The sequence below is a fragment of the Gracilinanus agilis genome, chromosome 4 (genome assembly GCF_016433145.1).
Source record: "Gracilinanus agilis isolate LMUSP501 chromosome 4, AgileGrace, whole genome shotgun sequence".
Taxonomy (NCBI): Eukaryota; Metazoa; Chordata; class Mammalia; order Didelphimorphia; family Didelphidae; genus Gracilinanus; species Gracilinanus agilis.
The window spans coordinates 509064793-509090224 of NC_058133.1; the positions used below are offsets into that span (position 1 = coordinate 509064793).

Genomic DNA, 25432 nt, shown 5'->3' on the forward strand with positions numbered 1-25432 from the left:
GCTTCAGGACCCAGCGGCTCCGCCCGGGCCGCCGCCGCTGCTCGCTGCTCCGGAGCTGTCCGCTTCAGCACCAAGGTGGCGGCGCGGCCCGGTCAGGAGCCCCTGTAGCGCCCGGCCCCCGGCCCGCCCCGCTCATGCACTTTAGGACTCGGGCCGTGGCCCCACCCCGCACACAGAAACGGACAGAGAAACGCGTGGCGCCCCGTGCCGCGGACGTGTCATTGTCGCTGCTCATTCCCCGCGCCCTGTCCCGCACGGCCCCTTCCCTCCAGCCAGTCTGCAAGCTCAGCAGCTAGCTGGCCTCGGGTCCCTCCGTGCCGCCCTGCCCAGGGACGTTCGGCTGCATCTGGCATGCATGAGCTTCCTCTCCCCCCCCCCCCCGCGGAGTGTAGCCGGGGGGGGGGGGTCGTCATCCCCAGCCCAGCCTAGGCACCGCCCCTCCCCCTTCCCTGCGTCTGGCGGGTCCCCCTCCGAAGCCTCTTTCTAAGGCGTCTCTGCCTTAGCGCGTTTGTATTTTTATATCCGATTCTCGGTTTACTGAATCTTCTCCTGAGCCCCTCGGGCTGGGCCCCGACAGTCCGCGCCTGGCGGATGGTCTCAGCCTTCGGGCAATGACCTCGGGAACCCCTGACGCCCTTCCCCTCGGTCCCGCGCGGCCAGCCTGCCCAGATCCTCGGAGGCAGCCCCGGCGCCCCGCCCCCCTCCCGGGTTCGGCCTCGGACTCCATTCCTCCCTGTCCCTGGGGAATGCACTGCCTCTGGGATGATGCCAAAGGGGCCCCAGGGATGCCCCACTGTAAATGCCCCCTCCCCCCTCACTGTACCAGGAGTGCGTGAATAAACACAGATCTGTGCATAGAGAGCCTGGCTGCTGCTGGTGCTGCTGCTGCTCCCTCCCGTGGGCTCCTCTGGGCTCTGTCCTAGGCACCTGCCCTCTGGGGGGAAGGGGAGCCCCAGGGACGGGATGCCCTCGTCTCCTCCCCCCCCCTCAGTCCCTGGCTTGGGGGATCTTCAGGCCCAGGTCTGAGTCATAATGAGTCACTGTGGACACTGGCACAGGCAGCTGCCCAGCCCCAAAAGAACCACCAGACAATTCTTTCTGAAAAAGCTTGCCAAGGATTTCCAGCCACGATTTAACTTGAGCCTCACAACAACCCTGTGAGGTAGGGACCCCCATTTTACAGATGAGGAGACTGAGGATTTGCCCCAGACCACCCAGCCAGGGGGGGCCCCAAGACCAGGTTTTTCCTGACTCCATTAAGTCACACTGAAGAGGTCAGAGTTGTGCCAGGCTGCCGCCCCAGGGACCTCATCTTGGGAATGCAGAAAGTCTGGCTGGAGGAGGGGGGCCTGAGCAGAGAAACCAGTGATTGCCAGAAGGGATGGAGGGGGGGGCTTGGAAAGCAGAGGGGCCCAGGCCAGCCTCTGGACCCCCAGGGGGTCCCAGCCTGAAGCAGGCCCCCATCCAGGGCCAGGATCTTCAGCCTCCAAGCAGTCGGTCTTGGCCGAGGGGGCCAGAATCGGCCCTTAGAGTTCTATGGCACTGAGGAAGTCTTCCTGGTCAGAATCCTGGAGGAAGTGGGGTGAGGGTGGGGGGCTGGGGGGGGCATGCAGCCGGATCCCCAAGGCCTGCTGTGCTGCACTCAGCTCACCCCCTTTGTGCATGAGGTAGAAATGGAAATGGAACCCACTGCCATAGGATGCATGGCGCAGAGACCAGCCGTAGTCAGGCTGAGCGTAGTGCTGGGCACGGAAGTGAGGAGCTGCCGCCGTCAGGGAGATGAAGCGGCCCTGAGGGGTCAGCACCCGGCTCACCTAAAGGGGGCGAATGGATGGGCGGTCAGTGGGGTCCCCCAGCCCCGGCTAAGCTGCAGGAATCTCCCGAGCCTGGGCCACTGCGGTGGTAGGTGGACTTTGAGACAAGAAGAGGAGGGCAGCTAAAGGGACTGGACCTCCTTCCCCCAACACCCGGGCCACCACTTCACAGAACTAACCTGTTTTGCTCCTGCTTTCTCCATTGTCCCCAAGTCCCCTCTAATCCTCTATTCTTTCTGCTCTGGGACACTGGGGGGGGGGGAGGGGGAGGGGCAAGGCCATCCCTCTCCTCATTTACAGATGAGGAAACGGGCCTAGAGAAGGAAAGAGACTGGACCAAGGTGTCACAGCAGAAACTAGGGTTCCAGGCACTCTGATTCCTCAGGCAGTGCTCTTCCCGCCTCCCTGTCTCTCCTCCATGGCTTAATCCTTGGCCTGTTAGAGGGGAACTCCCTGCTGGCCCTCTCCTCACCTCACTGAGCACTTCCTTCACAGTCTGGGTACCCTCGGCAGACACTGTCCAGGGGTCTCGTTCTCCGGCCAGCAGAGCGTCCAGGGTCCCCTTCTCTAGTACCACATCAAAGGTGCTATTGGGGAAACCGAGGGCTCGGGCATCCATCGTTTCCCAGCACAGCGTGGGGACGTGGGCGTAGCGGTCCCGCATAGCAGCCACCACGACTGGAGAGTAATCCACACTGATCACATTGGGGAAGCCCCCGCGCCAAAGCTCATAGCTCAGGGCACTGTTCCCACAGCCTACAAGGAAGGAGGAAAAAATGGGGGGGGGGGAAGAGTTCTGAGTCCTGCTTGGCCTCTGGTCCTCCCCTTCTCCCCTTCTGGCTCCATGCCTGCTCCCTCCTCAGAGCTGCAGGTCTCTTTTGGGGCTTAGGGCTCCTTTAATCAGCATTAGCCTCAGTAACAGGATCAAAAGATCAGCTCTGGGGATCTCCCTAATTCTCTGGGAGCCCCCCCTCAGGAAGGACTAGGGCCAGCCCTGTGGACAGCCTGGACAGCCTCAGGAGGAAGGAGAGAACCCCCTCAGCCTTCTGGGGGGAAGGGAGGCCTGAATGGGGGGCACCATACAAGAATGCTGGAGCCTCCCCTTTCGGCCTCTGGCCCTGTAGGCTCCACAAGCCAATGAGGCCAGATGAGTCCCTTCTGCCAGCCCACGTCCCTGCGCACAAGAGAATCAATTCAATATTTACTACAAGTTTTCTTTACGAAAGGCACTGTGCGAGGTGTCCAGGCTACCAAAAGATCTACAAAGCTAAGCAAATACAAGGTGATTTGTGGAGGGGGAGAGTAGTAAGAAAGGGGAGGATGAGGGCAGAGGCTTTGCGGAGATCACAGAATCTTGAGTTAGAAGGCAATGTCGGGGGCGGCTGGGTAGCTCAGTGGATGGAGAGCCAGGCCTAGAGACAGGAGGTCCTGGGTTCAAATGTGGCCTCAGACACTTCCCAGCTGTGTGACCCTGGGCAAGTCACTTGACCCCCATTGCCTACCCTTACCACTCTTCCACCAAGGAGCCAATACAGAGAAGTTAAGGGTTTAAAAAAAGAAAAGAAAGAGCAGGGAATGTCAAGAGCCCCTAGTCCCACTTCCCTCCCTCAGCAGGATTTCCCTTTCTACAACATCCTTGGCCTCCCAAGGCAGCTCTTCCTCCCATGGAGTAAATGTAAGCCTCTGCTTGCCTAGAATACTCCCTCCTTGCCTCTAGCTCTGTACCCGGGGGGCCAACCCCCTCCTAAGCCCCAGAGTATAAAGTCTATAACACCCAAGACCAGAGATTCTCAAAGATGGGCTTTAGGGCTGGAATAGGCTCTGGAAGGCGAGGCCTCAGCGTAAAAGGATCAGAATGGACACAAGCGGAGAGGTATCATACCTTAAGCAGATATACTATACGGCAGGGAACACGCTAGAGAGCTGTAGGAGACAACTAGGACTTGGGGTCAATAAGACCCAAATCTGAATCCTGATTCAGTCACTTCCAGGCTGGGTGATCCTAGGTAAGCCTCAGTTTCTTCATCTGTAGAATGGGGGTAATAAGAGCACCTACCTCTCAAAGTCACAAGGATCAAATGAGATAATGTGTATCAAGTGTTCTGTAAGCTTTGATGATGATAATGATGTTGGAAATGGTGGGCCCAGGAAGGAAGAGGTACCATAACACTGGGTGAGTGTATTAGAACATACCTGGACAGAAGGAAATCACGAAACGGGTCCAGAGGCATAAAACTATTTGGGGCAGGTTAGCGCTGGAGAGCTCTCTGACAAAAGCGGGGAGGCTGACAAACTCTTGACTTATGGCAATGACAGCCACGTGCTTCAAAAGGTGGAAGAAATGATGAAGACCTGATTTCTGACCGACGAGGAGAACCACCAAATCCATGATGAAGGAGGCAAAGAAAACTAAGTTCAAGCTGACACAAACCAGCAATTTGGGAAGAGCCAGGAGAAAACCAGGGAGGATTTAAAGGCCAGGGATTCTGCAAGAGACATTGGCCTGGGGGCAGCTGGGTAGCTCAGTGGATGGAGAGTTGGGCCTAGAGACAGGAGGTCCTGGGTTCGAATCTGGCCTCAGACACTTCCTAGCTGTGTGACCCTGGGCAAGTCACTTGACCCCCATTGCCCATCCTCACCACTCTTCCACCTAGGAGCCAATACACAGGAGTTAAGGGTTTAAAAAAAAGAGAGAGAGAGACATTGGCCTATGAGAGAGGGGAAATGTTCAAAGGTGAAACAGAAAGCCCAAACAGATATCATTCTGATGAAGAAAACAGGGGAGTCACTTGAAGAGTTTTTGGGGGCTACTCAGGAAAAAATCCAGGAACCCAAGGGGCCAGGGAACATGGTAGAGAGTTGTGAGAGGCAACTGGGCCTTGGGGTCAGAAAGACAAGAACAAGGGCTGGCAGGGAGGATGAACCAACCCCCAAAGAGGGAGGAGGACAGTCCTATAAGAAAAAATTGTTCCAGAAACACGAAAGCCTAGAACACACTGAAACTGGCAATAAATGGACATTTAGAAAAAGCTCTTGTAAAGCTATGTTGGAGGCAAGAGGAAGATCAAAGAAGAGACAAAACCTTTAACTCAAGGCAGATGAGATGATAATAAAAGAGGAGGATAAGAAGATAGAACTACTCAATCTTAATTTTTTTTAACCCTTTACCTTCTGTCTTAGTATCAATTCTAAGACAAAAGAGTGGCAGGGGCCAGGCAATGGATTAGGTGACTTAACCAGGGTCACATAGCCAGGAAGTGTCTGAGGTAGGACTCCTTTTTGAGTCTTTCTTACTCTAGTCCAGCATCTCTTTTGACCTGGCTGCCTCCCACTGTCCAAGGACTTCAAGGCAGAATCATATCATCCCTTACTGCTCAGGCTTGTGACTGTGTTTAGCTGAACAATTAGTAATTTACACTGGCAGACAGAGTATCTTCACCTGGCAAAAGGAAAGAAAGGTCCAAATAACAAATAATGGGGCAGCTGGGGAGCTCAGTGGATTGAGAGCCAGGCCTAGAGACAGGAGGCACTGGATTCAAATCTGGCCTCAGACCCTTCCTAGTTGTGTGACCCTGGGCAAGTCACTTAACCCCCACTGCCTAGCCCTTATCACTCTTCTCCCTTGGAACCAATACATAGTAGTGATTCTAGGACAGAAGGTAAGGATTTTTTTAAAAAATAAAATAATGTTAAGAATCAAAACTCAAGGTAAGTGAAGCTAATAAGGAAGTACAATGAGTTTCAGTGACCAGGCAGGCTGAGACAAAGTGCTCATTAGCATGCTTATGAGCTGCAGATCCTGGAGAACAGGAGGGAGGCCATCAGGACTGGCGAAGAGCAAAAGTGTTTTAATTTTCAAAGAAAAGGAAGAGGATAAAGTTTCCACGCCACAGCTCAAGGAGCTTGACTTTGGCTGCTTGCTGGCAATATTCTAGCCTCTCAGGCCTAAGAGACTGTGTGTAAATGGTCTCATTTGGGGACAACAGGAAAGGAATGCACTGGTCATACTAGAAAGGCCCACACTCTTTTTTTTTTTTATGCCATTACTAACTAGGTAGATCAGGGAGGTGTTATGGACATCTTTTCAGGAAAAACTAACCTTCTTTGAATGGAGGTGGGAGATTAGAATGTTGCTCCTCTCATGTCTAGCTTTCAGCATCTAGAAAACTATCAAAAAAAAAAAAAAAAGAAAAGAGAAGAAAACTCTATCCACTAGGCTATACTAGAGGAAGAAGAGTTGAAGAAAACTCCTCGTAGGTTACAAACTCTAGAGAACTGAGCCTATCAGGTTAGGGGTCCAGAGAGCAGACTAAAAATTTATAGAAATAGCAACGTGTTAACGTCAAATGACTGATGAAACAAATAGGGAAAAGGAAGCCTGGAATAGCTGTTGGCAACAGAGATACAAAGCATTGTAAATTCAGAACTGGAAAGGACCAGAGACACTATCTAGCCCAACCCTCTCATCTGACTGATAAGAAAATGGAGGCCCAGAGAAGTTAAGTGGCCACATAAGGCCTAGTCATCAGAGGTAGGAGCTGAACTAGGCTCCATGGTATCATACTGCCTCTTGGAGGGAAGGCCCCAAGCCAATTCATTACTGTTCCCTCTGAATAGATGAGGAAACTGAAACTCAGTGAGGTCATGACTTGCCAGGATTACCCAGCTAATAAATAAATTATAACCAGTCCCTAATAGAGGACTTCCCCACTCCAAGTCCAACCCACTATCCACTCACTGCCTTCATAAATAAAAGGAGTTCTCTCTGGAGGTAGTGATTTCTCTATCACTGGGGGTATTCAAATCCAAGTTGGATGACCTCTTCTCAAGAATATCTATTCAGGTACAATTTGCATCTGATGACCTCTGGCTTCCTTTCAAGTCTGGGAATAGGTGATTCTAAGGATTCAAAATCTTTTCCTGATTAAACATCATGGCTACTTTTGAATGATGTTCATTTGGTATGATCCTCACTATCCTGGTCACCCTCTTCAGGATACTCTCTACCTTGTCCACAACCTTCCTAAACTGTGAGGCCCAGAACTGAATATCTAGTTCTACAATTGGGGACTGGCAGAGAGGAGCTATCATTGCCCTCAAAAAGCCTGGGTCAGTGGGGATGGCTTCTACTGGGGTAGGGTACTTTGGGTGTCTACTGCCAGTGGATCTCCCTAGGCCTAACCCTGAGGCACATTAAAAGTTATTTACTGCCAAGACCTGGGGAGGCTCAACTCTCCCTACCCCCTCAATCAACTTTCTTAGACAGAATTATATCCTCCTTCCCCTTGACCTCATTTCTTTATTCCCTCCTTAGTCCCTTCAGTTTGTCTTCCTTCTCCCCTGACTTCCCTTCCCTCTCAGACCACTCCTTAGTCCTTCCCCCTTCCCTGATCCCTGCCCTGAACCCCTGAACCTCCTTCCTCCTTGGCCCAACCTCAAACCTCCCTTCCCCCCCCCCCACTCCTTTGTCGTTGTTCAGTAGTTTCCGGTCCTCTCAGACTCTTCACGACCCCTTTTGGGGTTTTCTCAGCAAAGACACTGGAGTGGTTTGCTATTTCCTTCTCCAGTTCATTTGACAGATAAGGAAACTGAGGGACACAGGGTTAAGTGACTTGCCCAGGGCCACATTGGAACTCATATTTTCCTGACTCCAGGGCCGGCGTTCTATCCACCGTCCACCTAGCTGACCCCTCAACCCTTCCTTACAGCCTGAGCCCGGGAGCCCTAGAGCCTCACCCCTGCCCTCTAGTACTCCCCGCCCAGCATCCAAACCGGTCCCCATTTAATACAGCCTTCCTTTGGCCCAACTCCCTCATCGCCCCAGGTTTAATTTAGCCCCGCCCCCCACTCATTCACGCCCCCTCGTTCCTCATTCTCATACAATGTATTAGCCCCGCCCACTTGTTCAGCCCGCCCTCAACCTGCTCGGCACCGTCCCTTTCATAAAGATCTCTATTCATATAACCTGCCCAGTGTCCTCAACCCCGCCCCCTAATTTACATAAGCCCCGCCTCTCCTCGCACTGCCCCACCATCCCGGGACCCGCGCGAGGCCATACCCAGCACTAGGATCCGATCCTCCGGCTGCAGCTCGGGCTCCAAGAGGTCCCGGAAGGCCTCGAAGTCGCCGAACCACTCGTAGGGGACGGTGTCCCGTGCGTGCCGGTAGCGCTCGTCCCAATACTGGGCCTCTCGGTACTCCGAGTTCTTCTTAGGGAGCGGTGGCGAGGAAGCCATACTACGGCTGGGGTGCGGCCATGGGCCTGAGAGGGCAACAGCCAATTGGAGCGGAGAGGAGGCGGGGCCTAGGCTGATCTGCAGTTCATCAGAATTAGAGGTGTTGTTCCCGAGGTGGGACTTCCCTGATCGGGGCGGAGCCTAACCGAAGGCAGTCAATTGGATATGGAGGCCTAGAATCGCCGCCTCCAGTTTCCTCCTCCCGGGTCGCTTATTCATCAGAAACACGTGGAACTTCCGTGCTGGAAAAGGTGCTACTAGCACAACCTGCCGGCTTGGAAACCGCCTTCTCTGTCTATAGCTACCGCTTGCTGGCAGCCTAGCACCGCCCTTCCCTGGAAAGTGACACGTACTTACTGATAGCTAGGAAGATGCAGGTGCTGGCGCCTCAGCCGCACTGCGGTCTCCGGAGTCAGCCAGCCAGCGCTGGTTATGACTAGGCTTATGTACAAAAGAGCGAAAGCAGCCCCTGCCCTCCAGAAACTCACCTGTTAAACGGAGGAACAATGTGCAAACGACTATGTACTAACTAGAAAGGGTAAATGATGACTGCTGCTGCCACTTAGTAGCTATACAACCCGGGAAAGTTCTTTCTCTGCCCCCAGTTTTCTCATATGTATATCGACATTCATTCATTCATTCAGCAAAGCAGCCATTAAACACTTTAGCCTCGCTCTTAGTAACTGCTTAAATACATGTTCTCTCTGTCAATCTACTACATCTACCTGTCTATTCATGTACCTCTCTACTGATCATCTGCCTACCTGCCTATCCAGTGCCTCTCTGTCTACTACCTAGTCTGTCTACCTAGACTATCTACCTAGTATATATCCAATCTACCTATAACCTTCTGTCTGTCTCTAAGTGCTTGCCTGTCTGTCTGTCTGTCTACCTAGTGCCAGACCCTACACTAAACACCAGGGATACAAAGAAAAAGCAAAAACCTGGCCGGTCCTCCAGGAACTTTCATTCTAATGGAGACAACAGTAAATAGCTAAGCAAAGCCAAGATGTCCACAGTTGGGCTTTAATCTCTGGGGGTGGCCCTGGGCCAGGCGCTGAGTCACCAAACATAAAAATGAAAGGCCCTGCCCTCAGGAGTTTACATTCTCCTTAGAATGAGGTCTTCCTGACAGGCGTCCGGTGGATCACATACTTATATGTTTAGAGGAGGGGCTTTAAAAACAAACGAAGACCCCAGGGCTCGGAGAGATTGAGGGGTGACCCAAGGTCAAACAGATAGCTACCCTAGGGCAGACTGAAACGGAGCTGACACCCAGGTCCTCCACGAGCCTTAATCGGGAGTGCCGGATTAGGGCGTCGCAGAGGTGGGAGCCAGCCTCTCCCTCAGGGCTGGGCTGGATCAGAGATCGGGAGGCGGGGCTTGGCTCCCAGCGGTGCCGGCGCAGGCTCACTAGCGCTCCGGAACCTCGCAGCTGCGGGCCCTGGTTTCCGGCGGCGGAGGCGGATCGGATTAGGCAGCGCGCCGAGAAGATGGCGGCGGGGTTGCGGAAGCGGGGCCCGGCCGGGACCGGGACCGGCTCCGGCGCGCGCTGGGGGCTGGGCCTGGGGCCGGCGCCGCTGAAGCGGGCATGGCAGGAGCGGCGGCTGCTGCTGCTAGAACCCCGCTACACGCCGCTCGTGGCCGCCTGCCTCTGCCTGGCGGAGGTGGGCATCAACCACTGGGTCATACGCAGGGTGGCCTGTGAGTGACGGGAGGGGCGGGGATGGGGGCGGGGTCAGGGGATGGGGGCGGAGGCTGGATCTAGATGAAGCCTAGGATTGGGGAGGGCCTGAAATTGATGGGTGCTCGAGGGGCGGGACCAAGGCCTGGGGGCAGGATTTAGAGCCTGGTGGTCCCGCGGGTTGTGCTTGGAGTCTAGGGAAAGAGATCTGGTTTCAGATTTAGACTCAACATTATCCCCTTGATTAGACTTGCTGAGCCTCATTCTCCCACACCTGCGAAATGGTGCCAATCATACATACCCACACGACCTCCATATGGGTAACACGTTTTGTCAACCCTAAAGGGCTGGAAAGATGAGTCTTATTGAAGGACTTTACAAATGAGTAAACTGAGGTTAATTTGCCTGAGGGCTGGAAGAAAGGAGGCTGGGTCTTCCCACCCACACAACCACTGGACAAAGACCAGTCCTCTCCTGGGGCAGGCTCTCCTGGTTTGCTTTTGGTCTTTCAAAAGAAATAGTGGCTTAATGCTTCACAGTAGTTTCTACAACAGGTTTTCCTTTTTACCATCACTTTTATAACCTTGGACAGTGTAGCCCAGGAATCAAGAGGACCTAAGTTCTTTGAAGTTCATTGTTTGCCTTCTCCTAGGAAAGTTTCTTTCCCTTTCCCTCCTTGCCCTGTTTCTTCTTATTCTGTAAAACAGAAGGGGTTGTGCCAGACTCATGCCCCTTTCACTTCTAAGTCTCATTTCATGTTCTCATAGACACAGAGATTGACTGGAAGGCCTACATGGCTGAGGTGGAGGGAGTGATCAATGGTACCTATGACTACACTCAACTTAAAGGCGACACAGGGCCCCTTGTGTGAGTCTGGGGCAGGCAAGGGGACAAGGTGAGGGACTGAGCTGGGTTACCAGTGGGATTCACTTGATCTATTTCTGATAGTCCTCTTCTCCTTGCCCCCTTCCCCCCACCCCCAGCTACCCTGCTGGCTTTGTATATATCTTCATGGGGCTCTACTATGCCACAAACCGAGGCACTGACATCCGCCTGGCCCAGCACATCTTTCTGGGCCTCTACCTTGCCACACTGCTGCTCGTGTTTCGAATCTACAGCCAGACAAGAAGGGTAAGGCCTTGAATCCAAACCTTTTCTCCTAAATAGGGACAGAAGATTCTTGTGGGGAATGTTTCCTTCAGCTTCTGACATTTAATACCCAGGATGGAATAAGCACATTGGTTGTTTTTTTTTTAATTAATTTTTTAAATTTTTATTTAATTAATTTGGGGTATTTTTTGATGTTCTTTCCCTCTCCTTCTCCCCTGCCCTCCTGTAGCCAACAAGCAATTCCACTGGCTTTTACATGTATCATTGATCAAAACCTATTTCCAGGGGGCAGCTGGGTAGCTCAGTGGAGTGAGAGTCAGGCCTAGAGACAGGAGGTCCTAGGTTCAAACCTGGCCTCAGCCACTTCCCAGCTGTGTGACCCTGGGCAAGTCACTTGACCCCCATTGCCCACCCTTACCAATCTTCCACCTATGAGACAATACACCGTAGTACAAGGGTTTTAAAAAAACTATTTCCATATTATTAATATTTGCAATTGAGTAATCATTTAGAGTCTACATCCCCAGTCATATCCCCATTGAACTATGTGATCAAGGAAATGTTTTTCATCTGCATTTCTGCTCCCACAGTTCTTTCTCTGGATATGGATAGTGTTGTTCTTCTGGATTGTCCTGGGTCATTGCATTGCTGTTAGTAGAAAAGTCTCTAATACATTCAATCATGCTACATTGTATCTGTCTCTGTGTACAATGTTCTCCTGGTTCTGCTCCTTTTGCTCTGCCTCAGTTCCTGGAGGTCTTTCCAGTTCACATGGAATTCCTCCAGTTCGTTACGCGAAAGCACAATGGGAAGGGGTCTCTGACTTGCTCTTCCTATCCCCTCTCCAGGTGCCCCCTTTTGTCTTTTTCTTCATGTGTTGTGCCTCCTATCGGGTCCACTCCATCTTCGTTCTTCGTCTCTTCAATGACCCTGTGGCCATGGCCCTGCTCTTCCTCAGCATCAACCTCCTGCTCTCCCAGCGCTGGGGCTGGGGATGTGGCTGTTTCAGGTCCAGACCTTCTGTCCCAGCCTGCCTCCCACCTGCCTCCCCCACTCCTGGAAGTCCCTTCTGGTGACTGTGAGCCTGTGGAGTGTGTCTGTGCAAATTGCAGGACACCCCTTCCCTTCCCTCCATATCCCCCCCACCCCCCTCCTTCCTTCACTTCCTGCGCCTCTTCCTTCCACCCAGAGATGAGCACGCTATTCAGCCCAGCTCCACCCTAACCTTTTCCCCATTGGAGAGGCTAGCACATGTCTGAGGGCTGGCTGTGTGTGTAACCTGTGTCCATAGGGGTCTGGAGGGCAGGGGAGCCCCCTCCTAGCTGTGTGGGGGATGTGGGTGTCCAGGCACTTACTTCTCACTTTCCCCCCTGCTAATGGGCACCAGCCTGGCTGTGTCGGTGAAGATGAATGTGCTGCTTTTCGCACCAGGGCTGCTCTTTCTCCTCCTATCTCAGTTTGGCCTCCGAGGGGCCCTCCCCAAGCTGGGCATCTGCGCCCTCCTGCAGGTATGTGATCCCTTCCCAATAATCCTCTTCAGGGTGACAGTAGTTCTTTGGCACACATTCTCTGTGCCCCCTCCCCCCCTTCTAAAACACTCTCTGGCCTCCTGGCCCCTTCGAGTTCTCCAGAACAACAACAACCCTCCCAGGGTTGTCCCTGTTCTACAATGAACAACAAATGAATTCTGGTGCCACCTTCAGGAGACGCCAGGTGGGCAGAGCCGATCCCGTGTTGTGTCTGTCCCCAGGTGGCTCTGGGCTTGCCCTTCCTATTGGAGAACCCGGCCGGCTATCTGTCCCGCTCCTTTGACCTTGGCCGGCAGTTCCTCTTTCGATGGACAGTGAACTGGAGGTTCCTGCCTGAGGCGCTCTTCCTGAATCGGGCTTTCCACCTGGCCCTGCTGGCAGCTCATCTCAGTCTGCTGACACTCTTTGCCTTCTGCAGGTGGCCCAGGTGAGGAGGGGGCCCAGGCCAGGGTCCCCAAGGTTTCCCTTGGGGGCTCTTTGGGAATGGGGTACATGTTGGGGCTAAAGAAGAAGTAACCTTTCGGGGGAACGCGCATCTTATTAGGGGCAGCTGGGTAGCTCAGTGGAGTGAGAGTCAGGCCTAGAGACAGGAGGTCCTAGGTTCAAACCCGGCCTCAGCCACTTCCCAGCTGGGTGACCCTGGGCAAGTCACTTGACCCCCATTGCCCACCCTTACCACTCTTCCACCTATGAGACAATACACCGAAGTACAAGGGCTTAAAAAAAAAGAAAGAAAGAAAAAAAAAGAAAGAAGAAGTAAGGGGATGGGCAAGTCACAGTCCTCCCTCTCCAGGTCAGGAGAAAGCATCCTGTCTCTCTTGAAAGACCCCTCAAAGAGGAAGACCCCAGCCCAGCCCCTCACTGCTAACCATATCCTTTGCCCTATGGGAGCCTCCTCCCCAGCTTCTGGCTGCTTGAGGTGGGGGAGGGCAGGTGTGTCTCATTCCTCGTGCCGCCCTTGGCCTTGACCTGTGCGCACAGATCGTCTCGGTGCTCTTCACGTCTAACTTTATCGGGGTCTGCTTCAGCCGCTCCCTCCACTACCAGTTCTACGTCTGGTACTTCCACACGCTGCCCTACCTCCTGTGGGCAACACCCTCGCGCTGGCTCACCCACTTGCTCAGGTAGGGAAAGGGCCAAGTGGGAGGCCTGGAGGGATGGCACTTGGGGGCCTGAGGGAGCTGTGCTCGCTACCTGCGCTGCTCCTCCTCCTCCCCAGGTTATTAGTGCTGGGCCTGATTGAGCTCTCCTGGAACACGTACCCCTCCACGTCCTGTAGCTCTGCGACCCTTCACCTCTGCCATGCTGTCATCTTGCTGCAGCTGTGGCTGGGCTCCAAGACCCTCCCCGAGGCCTCCCAGCCCCTTCAGCATAGCAAGAAGGCCCTGTGAACTCTTAGGGCCCCCGCCTCGGACTCTGGGGTGTTGATGGACTCTGGTCCCTGTCAAACTGCCTCCCCAATAAACCTGGCCAAGCCCCAAGCCTGTGCTGCCTGCCTTCTCTGTTGGCCTCCCTCGGACACCTCTTTACTGCCCGAGTCCCAGCCCTCCCAGAGGCAGCAAGCCAGCCACTGAGAAGCGCACACTCATATGGTCCTCAGGCACTTTATTGCAGCCGCCATAGAGGCTGGAGGCCTGTGGTCTCCTCCAGCCACCCTCTGCACAGCCCCCGTGGCCCTGACCTAGGCCCAGGCCCAGCAAGGTGGCTGCTGCCTCAGAGGGAAAAGGAATCAGGTGAAGGGAGGAGAGGGAGAGCAGGCACTTTCTGTGGTGGAAGAATTCTGGCATGGAGCAGTGAGGGAGGCCAGAGAGGCCGGGTTTGGAGGCATGGGGGGTGCTGACCCTCGAAGAGCACCTGGGAGGATGTCCTTGGCACTTCTGTCAGGCTGGCTGCCCCCACGGCACCCCCCAGGCTTTGCCCTCAGACATTGGCAGGGCTGTAGCACAGTAGGCGAAGTTGGAGGTTCTGGTCCCAGTGGCGGAGCAGCAAGAACAGGCCTCTGGCGGAAGCCTTGAGGGTGGCCAAGTCCATCCGGTCAGGCAGGCGCTGGGCCTGCAGCCAGCCATCGGCCTTGGCCGCCACCAGCTCCCACTCCCCAAAGGTGCTCGTGCAGCGGTGTTCCAGCCAGGCCAAGGCTACGGCCGTGGCCCAGCTCCGGCCTCGGAGGTCGGGGCCCCCTGAGCCCTCTGCCCCCTCGGAGGCTTCTGTGTCAGACCCGTGCCCGCTGTCCACCTGGCCTGGTCCCTCAGAGCCTGTGCTGGGGGACTGGCTGCCCGAAGCCAGCATCCCGTCCCCAGAGCCCGACCCGAGGAGAGCCCATGGTGAGGAGGCAGAGGCTGGGCTGAGGGTGGCCTGGTGCACCGGGAAGGGGGAGGCCCTGCACAGCCTCTCATGGGGGATTTGTACCGCCGTACAGAAGGGGCCATCCAGGCGGAAGGAACCAGCAGCCTCCTGCAGCCGCACCTACGAGGGCGGAGGGCAGGTTCAGGGGAGGGGAGGCTGAGCCAGCCGGCCCTGAGCCCCTGTGGCGACCGTGGGGTCTGGGTCAGCTTCCCCTCCCCTGCCTTTGGCTTCTCACCAGCGGGAGGTAGTCGTGGTCACTGCTGTCCTTGTCTCTGTCCCCAGCCAGGCCCCGCTCAGGCTCTGGGTTGTAGAGTCTCCGGCCAGAACCAAACCTCCGCCAGCTGAGCCTGGGGACAGAAAGGTAGTGAGCCCTTCCTGCCCACTGGGCCGCCGGTCTCAGGCCCCCCAGTCTGTGCCTCCCCCGGCCTCGTACCTCGATCCGGTGCTGTTCTCAGAATCCCTGGAGCTGGTCGAGGAATCATCCGCAGGCCCTGCAATGGAGCGATGTGACCCCCTGCCCTCCGGCCCCCTAGTCTGGCCCTCCCACCCGAGCCCCGGGGCATTACCCTCAGGGTGTCGGGCAGCATCCGGAGGCTCCACAGAGGAAGCAGATGCTGAGCCTAGAGAGAGACAAGAGGCCAGAAAGCCCTGCCGCCTGGGCCGGGGCAGTCTGGGCCAAGAGACAGCAGCCTACGGGAGGGTCTACCTGAGCTGTGGATTTGCAGTGCCACCGGCAGGGCCTCACGGGTGACGGCATCCACGGCCACAGGGTAGGTGAAGCGGGAGGAGGCGGCGGTGGCTTTGCTTGTCTGCAGGGCCCGGAGCCGGAAGCGGCGGACGGGGCCTGCAGAGCCCAGACCGGGCGGGAGGTCAGAGGGCTGAAGCCCGGCCGCCTCCGGCCCCAGCCGCTCCGGCTTTGCCACACTCACCTGGCTCAGCCCCTTGCAAGGCCAGCTGCTCGTTGTCCCGGACCACGGATGCCGCCGTCAGCCGGTGCAAGGTTTGGTCCCAGGCATCCCCCCTCTCGGGAGATGGCGGCCGAGAATCTTCTGGGGTCCCTAGGAATGGCTCCAAGCCAGCACCCACCTCCCAGCACATGGGCTGCCCGTCCTGCAGTGCCCGGACTGCCACGTGGCATCGCGGGGGCTGGGCTGGAGGTGGGGGTGTAGGGGAGGGGGCAGACTCCCCTGCAGATGGTGAGGGAGCGAACATGAAGGGCGGCTCCATCAGCATGTCCCAGTCTAAGGGGGTTGGGGAGAGCAGGTTTCCTGTGGGGGCGAAGGAAGGACAGGTTATAGGACCAAAGCGTTCAGAGCTGGGAGACGTCGAAGGGGCCCGACTTCAAGGAGGAGCCAGCTCGGGCGTGGATCGATGATGGAGGGACTTCCCGAGGCCCCCCTGGAGCACGATAGGGTCTTTGTCAGCCTGCCTAATGCTCTGGCCCAGCCCGATCAGCTTTCCCTTACCCGAGTCGTCCAGACTTCTGCGGAGCTGCTGCCCTTGCTCTGGGCTTTGTTCCTCCAGCTGTCCACCCAAGGACTTATTTCTTCGGGGGTGGAGAATAGGGTCCTTCCCACCCTGGGGGGTAGAGAGGCTGCGCCCTGTGAAAGCTGTTTTGGGAACCTGGCCTGGCTTCTCTAGGGCTAGAGGTGGAGCCTGTAAAAGATGAGGGACTGCTCGACGCCAATCCAGGGGAGTCCTTCCCTATCCTCTGCTTGCCCACCCCTGGCTCTCGTCTCACCGTGAATGGGGCTGATAGGGGCAGCGGGCATGAGTGACTGGTGGCGGCCGCAGGGGCAGGGTCTCCCCAAGCCAGGCTTCGGTGGCCCTGCTGAGAAGGGAGAACTGGGGGGGCACTGTTCTCAGGGGAGCCAGGGCCCCAGGATCCTGGGGATTCACTGCTGCCTGGGGAACCAGGGCCAGGCTCTGGACTGGTGGAACATCGAGTCAGGACATACTGCTCACGGATATAGGAGGAATGAAAGATTCGCCTCCAAATGGCTGCATCTGATGGGGGGTCTGGCCCAGGGTCAGTGACTGGATCCGTAGGGGGGTCAGCACCTGCTGGGAGGATGGAGGAGTAGGCCTCTGGCTTCTCCTTCCCTCTCCCCTGGGGTCCTTCCCATCCACACTCACTCCGCTCTGAGTCCCCGGGGCCACAGTGGCTGGAGTGGCCAGCGGATGCTGTGCCTGTCTCCGGTGCATCTGTGGCCCCTGTTGGCTCCGTGCCGTGGCTTGTGGCTGATGGTTCCTCTGGAGACGGGAACACAGAACCACCTAAGCTTCTCCATCCGTGCTCTTGACCCTAAGGAAGAAGCAAGCACGATGGTCCCTTCATCTTCCCTAGCTATGAGCCTTCGATTCTGTGTTAGGGAGTACCTCCCTCTGTCCCTCTGTCACTCTGTCTGTCTCTCTCCCTCTCCCCACCCCACCCCGCCTGGCTAGGCTGTAAGCACCTTCACCACCTGCCCCAGCACAGTACCAGATGCTTGTTGAATGATGGAAGAAGCTGTAAAAAGGGAAGGTTTCCATTGAGATTTGGGCCCAAGAAAAGGCCAGTGAGGATCCCCGGGCTCAGACAGCCTACATGCCTCTTTTTGTTCCTTTGATAGATAGACTGGCAGCTCCTTGGGGGCAGAGACTTAACAAGGCCGCCTAACTGAGAGGGGCTCTGCCCTAGGATCCCGGCCTCAGAGCCTTGGCTCAGTAGGGTATGTCTTGCCCTCCCTTCTTTCCTGGCCGGCCCCAGATCTGGTTACCATCGGGGGTCGGGGCCGGAAGCCTTCCACACGGAAGAGAGAACAGTAGCCAATCAGCCGGTCCCCCGGGTAGAGGGTGGGGATCTCCCGAGGAGTCAGCATGGCCTCCACAGTATCGGGCATGAACCAGTCCACGGAAACATCACTCAGAGCTGGCTCCAGGGCAGTCCGAAGCGCTCGAACCAGCTGCAGGGATGCAGGGAGGAAGGTGCATCGTTACCAAGCAGGGCCCAGCCCCTGCCAAACCCTTTGCCACATACAGGCCCTTGGGGGAGAGCCAGCCATGTGCCAGTCTCGCAGGGGCGTCCCAAGGGCAGGTGATGGCTGAGGCAGGGAAGGAAGGGGCCAGGGTGAGGGCCAGACTCCCTCTCAGGCTTACCGTGGGCTGCAGCCTCTCTCCAGGGGCCAGAAAGTGAGCACGACCCCTGCTGAGGGCAGACAAACCCTGGAGCAGCTGGTGGCAGGCAGGATTCAGCCCAAAGGAGAAGCACCTGCAGGATGGACAGATGAAGGGCTCACCCAAGGGACCAAAGCCCGCTGGGCTGCTGGGGGGGGGGGAGGCCTGGCCCTAGCCTTACCTGGCCATGCCCCCATGTTGCCTCATGAACTCGAGCATCTGGTGGGTGCTGGGAGCAGCAGGAGCTGCAGAGGTGAGCAGGAACAGCTGGCGGGGGTGGCCTCGTTGGCCAGGCTGCTCCAGGGCCCAGCGAAGCCCAGCCAGCACATCGGGCCTTTCCCATCCTGTCTGCAGGGCCTCAATGCCCTCACAAGCCAACCGCACAGTGTCCTAGGACAGAGAAGGGAAGAGGGCCGGGGCCCTTCTATCCCACCCCAACACTCGGTGTGTCAGTTTGGACAAGTCCTTGTGAGGAGAAGGGAATGGATGAGATGCTCTCCCTAGTAAAGGGCCAGGAGGGACCTCAGGCCATTTTACAGATTGGGAAACTGAGGACCAGGGAGCTTGTTAGCTGCTTAAAGTCTCAGCATCAGAGGCATGAGCTACTTGCCCTGGGAGGAAAGCTGGACCCCTGACGTTTCCTGTTTGGAGGGTTCAGGGCCAGGGAGAAGGGCAGGACTCACATCGTTGCAGGGTCGGCTGCCAGGGAAGAGTGGGTGCACAGAGGAACCAAATGTTGCAATGTTGAGGAGTGTCTGAGCGGGGAGAGACTTCACTGCGAGGAGCAGGGCTTCCTGAGGGGCAATTGGGGGAAGTGAGGGCCCTGTGGAGACCCGGGTGGTGTCTGGGCATCAGAGGGCATTGTGCTGCCTCTAGGAAGGTGGAACGCAACCCATCATCCCCCAGTTTCAGCTCCCAGCCGCAGCCCCACTCACTGTTCACCCCACTGGCCTTGTAAGCGGCCCCATGGCTGTCCACTAGGAAGAGAAGTTCCCTCGTGGCTGAGCCAGGATCCAGGGACCCTGAGCTCAGATCTGGGCAGAAGCTCAGCACCAGCACTGGGTTCAAGAGGATGTCCTTGTGGAAGCGACGCTGCAAGAACCACACCTAGACAGCAAAAGGCCTCCCGGAGTCACCCAAGGAAGGCTGGCTGGGGCCCCTCAGGGGTGTGGGCACACCAGACCTCCTTGTGACTCCTGAAGAAGCCAGCAGCAGTCCCCGAGGGCCTCACCTGCCTTCACTGCTCAGGGACTTTTTTTTTTTTTTTAACTTCTGTCTTAGAATCAATGCTGTTTATTGGTTCCAAGGCAGAAGAGCGGTAAGAAATGGATAGTGGGGAGCAGCTGGGTAGCTCAATAGATTGAGAGCCAGCCCTAGACAGGAAGTCCTAGGTTCAAATCTGGCCTCAGACACGTCCCAGCAGTGTGACCCTGGCCAAGTCATTTAACCCCCCCCCCCTTTACCCACCTTTACCACTCTTCTGCCTTGCAGCCAATACACAGTATTGACTCCAAGATGGAAGGTGAGGGTTTTAAAAATAAAAAAAAAAAAAAAAAAGAAATGGATAGTGGGGGTTAAATGACTTCCCCAGAGTTAACCCAGCTAGGAAGTATGAGCTGAGATTGAACCCAGCATCTCTGAGCTCTAGGTCTAGTGTTCTACCTACTAAGCCACCTAGCAACCTTGAAATAACTCCCAGAGGGCTTTGCATTTTCTTGACCTTTTGTCACCCAACCAGTCAAGAGGCACTCCCATTTAGCTAGCCTCTCCTCACCTTCTGAGAGCAAGATTGGAATACCTCTGGATAGAGCTAGTGATTGGCTGTGTGACCTTGATTGTAAATAAGAAGGTTTGATCTGGAGACTTCTAAGGTCCTTTCCAAGCTCAATCAATGATCCTTGGCATTAGGGGAAATCCATCTCTGATTCTGTGTCATTAGCACACTAGGATGGGCCCATGGAGCAAGCCACTGCCCTTTCTGAGCTCAGTTTCCTCCTCTGTAAAATGGGGATTACCTCCAGTGCTGTGGGCAAAATGAGATCATGTTTCTAATGTGCTTCTGCGACCCAAAAGCCCTATATAAACCTCTATTCACACACACACACACACACACACACATAGCTGCAGGTGGAGTGTTCCAGATTATCTTTCCTCCCTTTGTGATTTTCTAGCCTTTGAATTGGAGCTCTTGGATTCATGTGCTGGGATTGGAGGCACAGCTAGGAGCCAGGATGGCTGATCTGCAGCCCCCACTGCCCTCCCCCAGGAGCCCGATGTACTCAGCCCACCCTCATACCTGGCGGTCCCCATCACTGTCTTTTTGGAGGAGACGCTGGAAGTCCCTTCGACTCCTCACTCGGGCCTCGTACTCTGCGGCACTCAGGCCGCCTGCCTCCAGCATCAGGTGGGGTTGGTGAGGCTCTGGGGAATGGAGTTAAGAGCTGCTGGGCTCCCCCTGCCCACCTCCTTCAGCCCTGTTTCATACTGAAAGAGGATCCCAGGGACCCACCCCCAGCCCCATCTGCCCTAGTCAGGACCCTCACCACTGGGATGCAGCAGGATCTCCAGGGCCCGGTCACAGGGGTGCCCTTCGGCTAGGGTGATGCAGATAGTAGCGGCAGAACTGGCATGAGGTGGGGCATCAGCTCGGAGGGCATGGGAGGGACTCTCCAGGCCTGAGGGGCAGAAGGGGAAGGGGAAAAAGGAGGAGGGGGAAGAATCCTCAGCTCCCCACTTTCTGCTGCCTCAGTGCACACAAATTATCTCCTGTAAGCCAATGAGAGATGCGAAGAACCCCCCCCCCCCAAGGCCTAGGAAAAAGGATATTCCCATCATCCACTGGGGCTGCCAGACTGGAACCTCTTAAGAGGGCAAGTACCATGTATTACTTCCCTTTCAGTACTTGCAGAACCTCTGGTCTTGTTGTTGTTGTAGCCTTCCGTGCCCCCCTCCACTGATGGCAAACTCTTTGGTGCCGAGACTAAAAAGATTTTCTCCCTCTGCAATTAACTAGAGCCACGAGCTATCTATCCCACCATCCCCGGGGCTGATCCTTGCCAGCAAGAGACACATACTCAAAGCTCTTCTGCCTTGCTAGGATGTGCTCCACCCTGTGCTTGGCTGGCAGAGCCTCCAAGGACACTGGGCCATCCTGAAGCTATGATGAGGCAGTGAGCATTAGCATAAGCTTGTGCCCACCAGAAAACCAAATGGCACCTTTTCCAAAGCCCTTTATACACACTATTTCATTGGATTCTTACAACAGTGCTGAGAAGGCAATACTGATATTTTATTATCGGCCCCATTTTACAGATGGGGAAACAGAGGCTCAGAGGCAGACTGATTTGCCCAGGGTTACACAGCCAGTAAGTGTCCAGAGCTGGATTTGAGCCCATAGCCTCCTGAGTTTAAGTTGTCCACGCTACTCATTAGGCTTTCGGACCCAACCAAATCACTGTCTGAGGTCCTGTGCTGCTTTATGTTGGGCACAGAGAGGTCAAAACTGATGCTAGTCCCTACTCCCAGAGAGCTGGCATTCAACACATTTGGATAACCGGCCTAGGACAACAGATCAGGAGCTCTCCTAGAAGGAATCTCAGAGGCCAAATGCCAGTCCAGAGACTTCTTTTCTCTGGTGAAGTGACTTGCCCAAGGTCACATAGGAGACAGGTAGGAGAAATAGTTGGCTGTGGCAAGTTTCATGAACTTACTGCAAGATGGTTGTAAATCTCCTCATGGCTATTAGCTTGGGCAAAATGAAGAACCCAGTGAAGGGAACAGTGTGCCCCACTCAGGACTAAGCCTCTCGTCTCATGCCACCCCTCCCAAGAATCTTTTAACACTTCCAAATATTCAGTTCTGACCATCTGTTTGTCTCTTACTTTCTTCATCCATCCAGTCTTGTGTGCCATTGTCTGCCTGTCCACCTACTCTACCCAGGCCACGCACCCCCTTTTACTTTTGGGATGGATTAGAGATCCATCCCTCAGGTATTAAAGCCCTTCAGAGCCTCCCTTTTGATTTGATTCCCTATTATGGCCCTTTCCGCTCTCGAGGTCCAGCCCTGCTGGGCTTCTTCTTCCCCTCCTGCCCCATTGGATCCACTTCATCTCCCTTATCTGGGTCGTCTCCTATGCCCCCTCTGTGTTCCCTCCCTGCCTCCATCTGTCCAGATTTCTTGTTGTCTTCAAGACTCAGTTCATGCACTTCATTCTACACCTCTGGATTCCTCCAAAGTTAGGCAGCGAGTGCTGAAGTGGATAGAGTACTAGGTCAGAGTCAGGAAGACAGAGTTCAAACCTCCTTTACAGAAACTTACTAGCTATAAGACCCTAGGCAAGTCACTTAACCTTTGTCTTTGCTACTTTCCTCAACTATAAAATGGGAGGATGACAACATCTAAAGAGATGATATTGGTAAAGAGCTTAGCACAATGCCTGGCACATTTTTGTTGTTTCTGTTATTCAGTCACATCTAACTCTTTGGCGTTTCCTTGGCAGAGACATTGGAATGGTTGGCCACTTCTTTTTCCAGCTCATTTGACAGATGAAGAAACTGAGGCAAACAGGATGAAGTGACTTAATCAGGGTCATCCAGCTGGTAGGTGTGTCTGAGCTTAGATTTGAACCCAGTAAGATGAGTCTTCCTGATTCCAAGCCCTGTGCTATGTGTATTATGGTACTCCTTAGCTGCCAAGCACATGATAGGTACTTAATAAATGAACTCAACACTTTACAAATGATATATATACTATATGTACACACAGACATATATGTGTACACATCTATCTGTAATAAATACATTTCTGTACCAACTGGGCATCTTTCCTGACAGAACATAAGTCCTCGAGGGCAGGGACCCTGGCACACAGTAGGTGCATAATAAATGCTTGCTGATCATTGTCAGCAAATGGTGAGCGTATGTGTCTGCAGGCTGTGCATAGCTACATCCAAGTGTCCTTGTGCTTGGCTATTTTCCTGGTGGTTGCCCGATCTTTTTGGGGGGGGGTTGACTTCTGGTCCCTCCCATTGTAGGGGGCTTCTCAAGGAAGGAGGGGTTTTTCTTTGGTTTCTCTTATTTCTCCCAGTAATCCAGAGCCCCTCTGAAGTCCAGAGCTGCCTGCCTGCCCCCAGGGATATCAAGGGACAGAGCAGATGCCTGGGCAGTGGCTGCTCACAGCTGGCTCTACCCAGGGAAAGGTACTCACCTGCCAGCAGGCACGGTCCAGTCACCAGCATCTCAAAGGAGAAGGTATATGGCCCTGGGCACCGGGCAGGGCCACAGAACATGTCCCTGGGGGCTGGGGAGTCTCGAAGGGCAGGTGCCTCATCCTCGGGGCTGCCCACCCCAAAGCAGCTGGTAGGACTGGAAGGAATGGAGGGGCCATATCACTACTAACCCTGCATGACTCCCTCCCCACCTCCTGCACTGGCCCAACCCAAGGAGTCAGGCAGTGCTCATGTGAGTGAGGCCCTTAGTCAACTCTTCTCCAGCCGTGCTTGAAATGTATCCCTCTCCTGGGCTTTGGCTGTGCCCATTATTGCTACAATGCCTGAGCTCTCCCTCTCCCATTCTCTCTCCCACTCCCTCTCCCTCTGTTGTTCTGTCTCTGCCTCTCACCCCCACCTCCCTTACCTTCCATCTTAGAATCAATACTGTGTCTCATTTCCAAGGCAGAAGGGTCTTAAGGGCTAGGCAAGGGGGATTAAGTGACTTGTCCAGGGGTTCCAGCTAGGAAGTATTTGAGATCAGATTTGAACCTAGGACCTCCCATCTCTAGGCCTGGCTCTCTATCCACTGAGCCACCCAGCTGCCTCCTGCCCTCTCTCTTGGCTGACTGTTCCTCACCCCAATGAGGCCCAGAGAAGCCCAGGCAAGGAAGGTGGGAGAATCACCATAGGCCCAACCTGTCGTCACAGAGGCCAGGGGGTCTGGCTGGGCTGGACGGGGCCAGGGGGGTGAGGATGGAGGGTAAGGCCACCCGTATTGCCCCGTCTGGCCTCGTGTGAAGCTCTCGGCTGCTCCTCAGCGACACAGTGACAGTCCCCTCGGGGGCAATGAGGCCAGTGGGCAGCACCAGCGTGGAGCGAGCCTGGGCTGGATGGAGAACCAAATGACCTGGGGAGGGGGGTGAGAGGTGACGATGAACATGGGCCAAGTAAGCAGTGGGTAAAGGCTGGGGAGTCCCGGGTCAAGGAGAAGCAGGGAGTGCCCGGAACAGTGGGGTAGCGCTGGGAGGGCTGCTGAGCAGAGGCTGGGGAAGGGAGTGCATTGGGAAGTTGACACCTGATTATAGAGGGCGGCCACAGGCAGACAATCCAGAGCCCAGGGTCTTTCTTCTCCCACTCCTTTCCCATCCTCCTTACAGTAACAGTGGCAGAGCTGCTTGGACCCCAAATGCTCCAAGGGCCCATTCCGCCCCTTTCTACCCAATGCCCACAACCTTCTTCCTTGGCACAATGATTTTTCTAGCTGGCTGGTAGGGAGGGGCAGACTGGCAGGGGCTGACCTTGGGCCCCAGGGGAGGTGGGTGGGAAGTTCGAGGTGTCAAAAGATCGCAGCCAGGGGCCCACATCCCCTGGAGGCATCAGGGCATAAGACTCAGAGGTGGAAGGGACCTTCAGGATTGTCTATGCCAACCACATTGTCTTACAGATGAAGAAAAGGGGGAAACCTCCAAGTCCATCCCAGGGCTTTCTGGGGCCAGGGATCTGAATCTCTGTGTCCAGCTCTGTGGCTAGGCACCTGTCTCTGTCCCTCTCCCTTGGCCCCTCACCCTGGGCACACCGGCGGGGCAGGCCAGCCTCAGGACACAGCTCCTGGCAGCAGGGCTCCATGGGGCTTCGGCGGCGACTCTGCAGCTGGAAGGAAACCCGCCTTCCTGCCGCTTCGGCCTCAAAACCAGACACCACTTCGGCCTCTGCCTCCGCCAGTGGATACACAAACACCCCTGTAGTGGTTGGAGACTACCAATGGAGGCTTGACCATGTGCCCTGCTCCCCCAGACTCTTGTGAGCCCGTTCCATTTCCCATCCCCATCTGGCTCTCGTTTCTAGCCACCACCCTTTTATCTCACCTTCCACAGGCTCTGGTGCCGGGTTGTGGTAAGTGAGGCGGGCGTTGAGGCCCAAGCAAGGGCCATTGGCACAGGCCCGGACCCAGGAGTCCTTGAGGGGCAGAGGAGTCCAGGTGGACGGACAATAGAGGCCAGGCATGGTGCCCCCCTGCCTCCTGGCCTGGCGGGGCTCAGCTGTGGAGGTGGGAGTAGGTGAAGCAGTGGTGAGGGGTGTGCTGGGGGGGGGGCAGGAGGAAAGTGGAGCTTCAATGGGGTTTGTGGCAGGGAAGCTGGCCCTGGAGTTTGGTGGCTGGCAAACCCGAGGGGAAGTCGCTAGCTAGACAGTCTCGGCTGTTTCCTTGCGCTCCATGGGTCGGAGGGACTCGGGCAATAGCCTGCAGGTGAGAAACATCTGCTTCCTGGCTCTCCCCGCCATCACCTGGGGAACTGAGAGGGGCCAGGAGGCATCTCCTGGTAACCAGGGACCAGAGGGTTAATGATCAACT

The 25432-nt window shown here is 55.5% G+C and overlaps 3 protein-coding genes across 4 annotated transcripts; 1 reads left to right on the forward strand and 2 right to left on the reverse strand.

The window, feature by feature from the left end:
- Positions 1–1114: 1114 nt before the first annotated feature.
- On the reverse strand, positions 1115–8050 carry EEF1AKMT4 (EEF1A lysine methyltransferase 4). Its single transcript, XM_044675645.1, has 3 exons — positions 7873–8050; positions 2287–2570; positions 1115–1814 (listed from the first exon to the last, which is right to left on the reverse strand). The coding sequence occupies exons 1-3, from the start codon at positions 8048–8050 to the stop codon at positions 1527–1529; spliced, it is 750 nt and encodes a 249-aa protein (XP_044531580.1). The 3' UTR covers positions 1115–1526.
- A 1493-nt stretch (positions 8051–9543) lies between these two features.
- On the forward strand, positions 9544–13854 carry ALG3 (ALG3 alpha-1,3- mannosyltransferase). 2 transcript variants are annotated; one of them, XM_044676504.1, is made up of 9 exons: positions 9544–9754; positions 10502–10601; positions 10718–10865; positions 11693–11853; positions 12232–12352; positions 12595–12800; positions 13167–13243; positions 13353–13497; positions 13593–13854. In XM_044676504.1, the coding sequence occupies exons 1-9, from the start codon at positions 9544–9546 to the stop codon at positions 13762–13764; spliced, it is 1341 nt and encodes a 446-aa protein (XP_044532439.1). In that variant the 3' UTR covers positions 13765–13854. The 2 variants fall into 2 exon arrangements, with proteins under 2 accessions (XP_044532439.1, XP_044532440.1); XM_044676505.1 differs by having other exon boundaries at positions 9627–9717.
- Positions 13855–14293: 439 nt separating this feature from the next.
- Positions 14294–25086, reverse strand: VWA5B2 (von Willebrand factor A domain containing 5B2). The gene is made up of 19 exons (XM_044675646.1): positions 24948–25086; positions 24648–24821; positions 23779–23989; positions 23079–23236; positions 20416–20547; positions 20169–20293; positions 18824–18979; positions 18556–18666; positions 18054–18262; positions 17855–17966; positions 17476–17661; positions 16853–17021; positions 16458–16777; positions 16183–16372; positions 15646–15984; positions 15423–15560; positions 15264–15336; positions 14952–15057; positions 14294–14836 (listed from the first exon to the last, which is right to left on the reverse strand). Exons 1-19 carry the CDS (start codon positions 25084–25086, stop codon positions 14294–14296), a joined length of 3591 nt encoding a protein of 1196 aa, XP_044531581.1.
- Positions 25087–25432: the final 346 nt, after the last annotated feature.

Coding starts and splice junctions, on each gene's coding strand:
- EEF1AKMT4 (XM_044675645.1), bottom strand. CDS start 8,050: ATGGCTTCCTCGCCACCGCTCCCTAAGAAGAACTCGGAGTACCGAGAG. Junction 2,571..7,872: donor GGATCGGATCCTAGTGCTGG/GTATGGCCTCGC, acceptor CCTTCCTTGTAG/GCTGTGGGAACAGTGCCCTG. Junction 1,815..2,286: donor TGAAGGAAGTGCTCAGTGAG/GTGAGGAGAGGG, acceptor CGCCCCCTTTAG/GTGAGCCGGGTGCTGACCCC.
- ALG3 (XM_044676504.1), top strand. CDS start 9,544: ATGGCGGCGGGGTTGCGGAAGCGGGGCCCGGCCGGGACCGGGACCGGC. Junction 10,602..10,717: donor GGCGACACAGGGCCCCTTGT/GTGAGTCTGGGG, acceptor CCCCACCCCCAG/CTACCCTGCTGGCTTTGTAT. Junction 12,353..12,594: donor GCATCTGCGCCCTCCTGCAG/GTATGTGATCCC, acceptor GTCTGTCCCCAG/GTGGCTCTGGGCTTGCCCTT.
- VWA5B2 (XM_044675646.1), bottom strand. CDS start 25,086: ATGCCTGGCCTCTATTGTCCGTCCACCTGGACTCCTCTGCCCCTCAAG. Junction 18,667..18,823: donor GCCATGGGGCCGCTTACAAG/GCCAGTGGGGTG, acceptor ATTGCCCCTCAG/GAAGCCCTGCTCCTCGCAGT. Junction 18,263..18,555: donor GCAGCCGACCCTGCAACGAT/GTGAGTCCTGCC, acceptor TCTCTGTCCTAG/GACACTGTGCGGTTGGCTTG.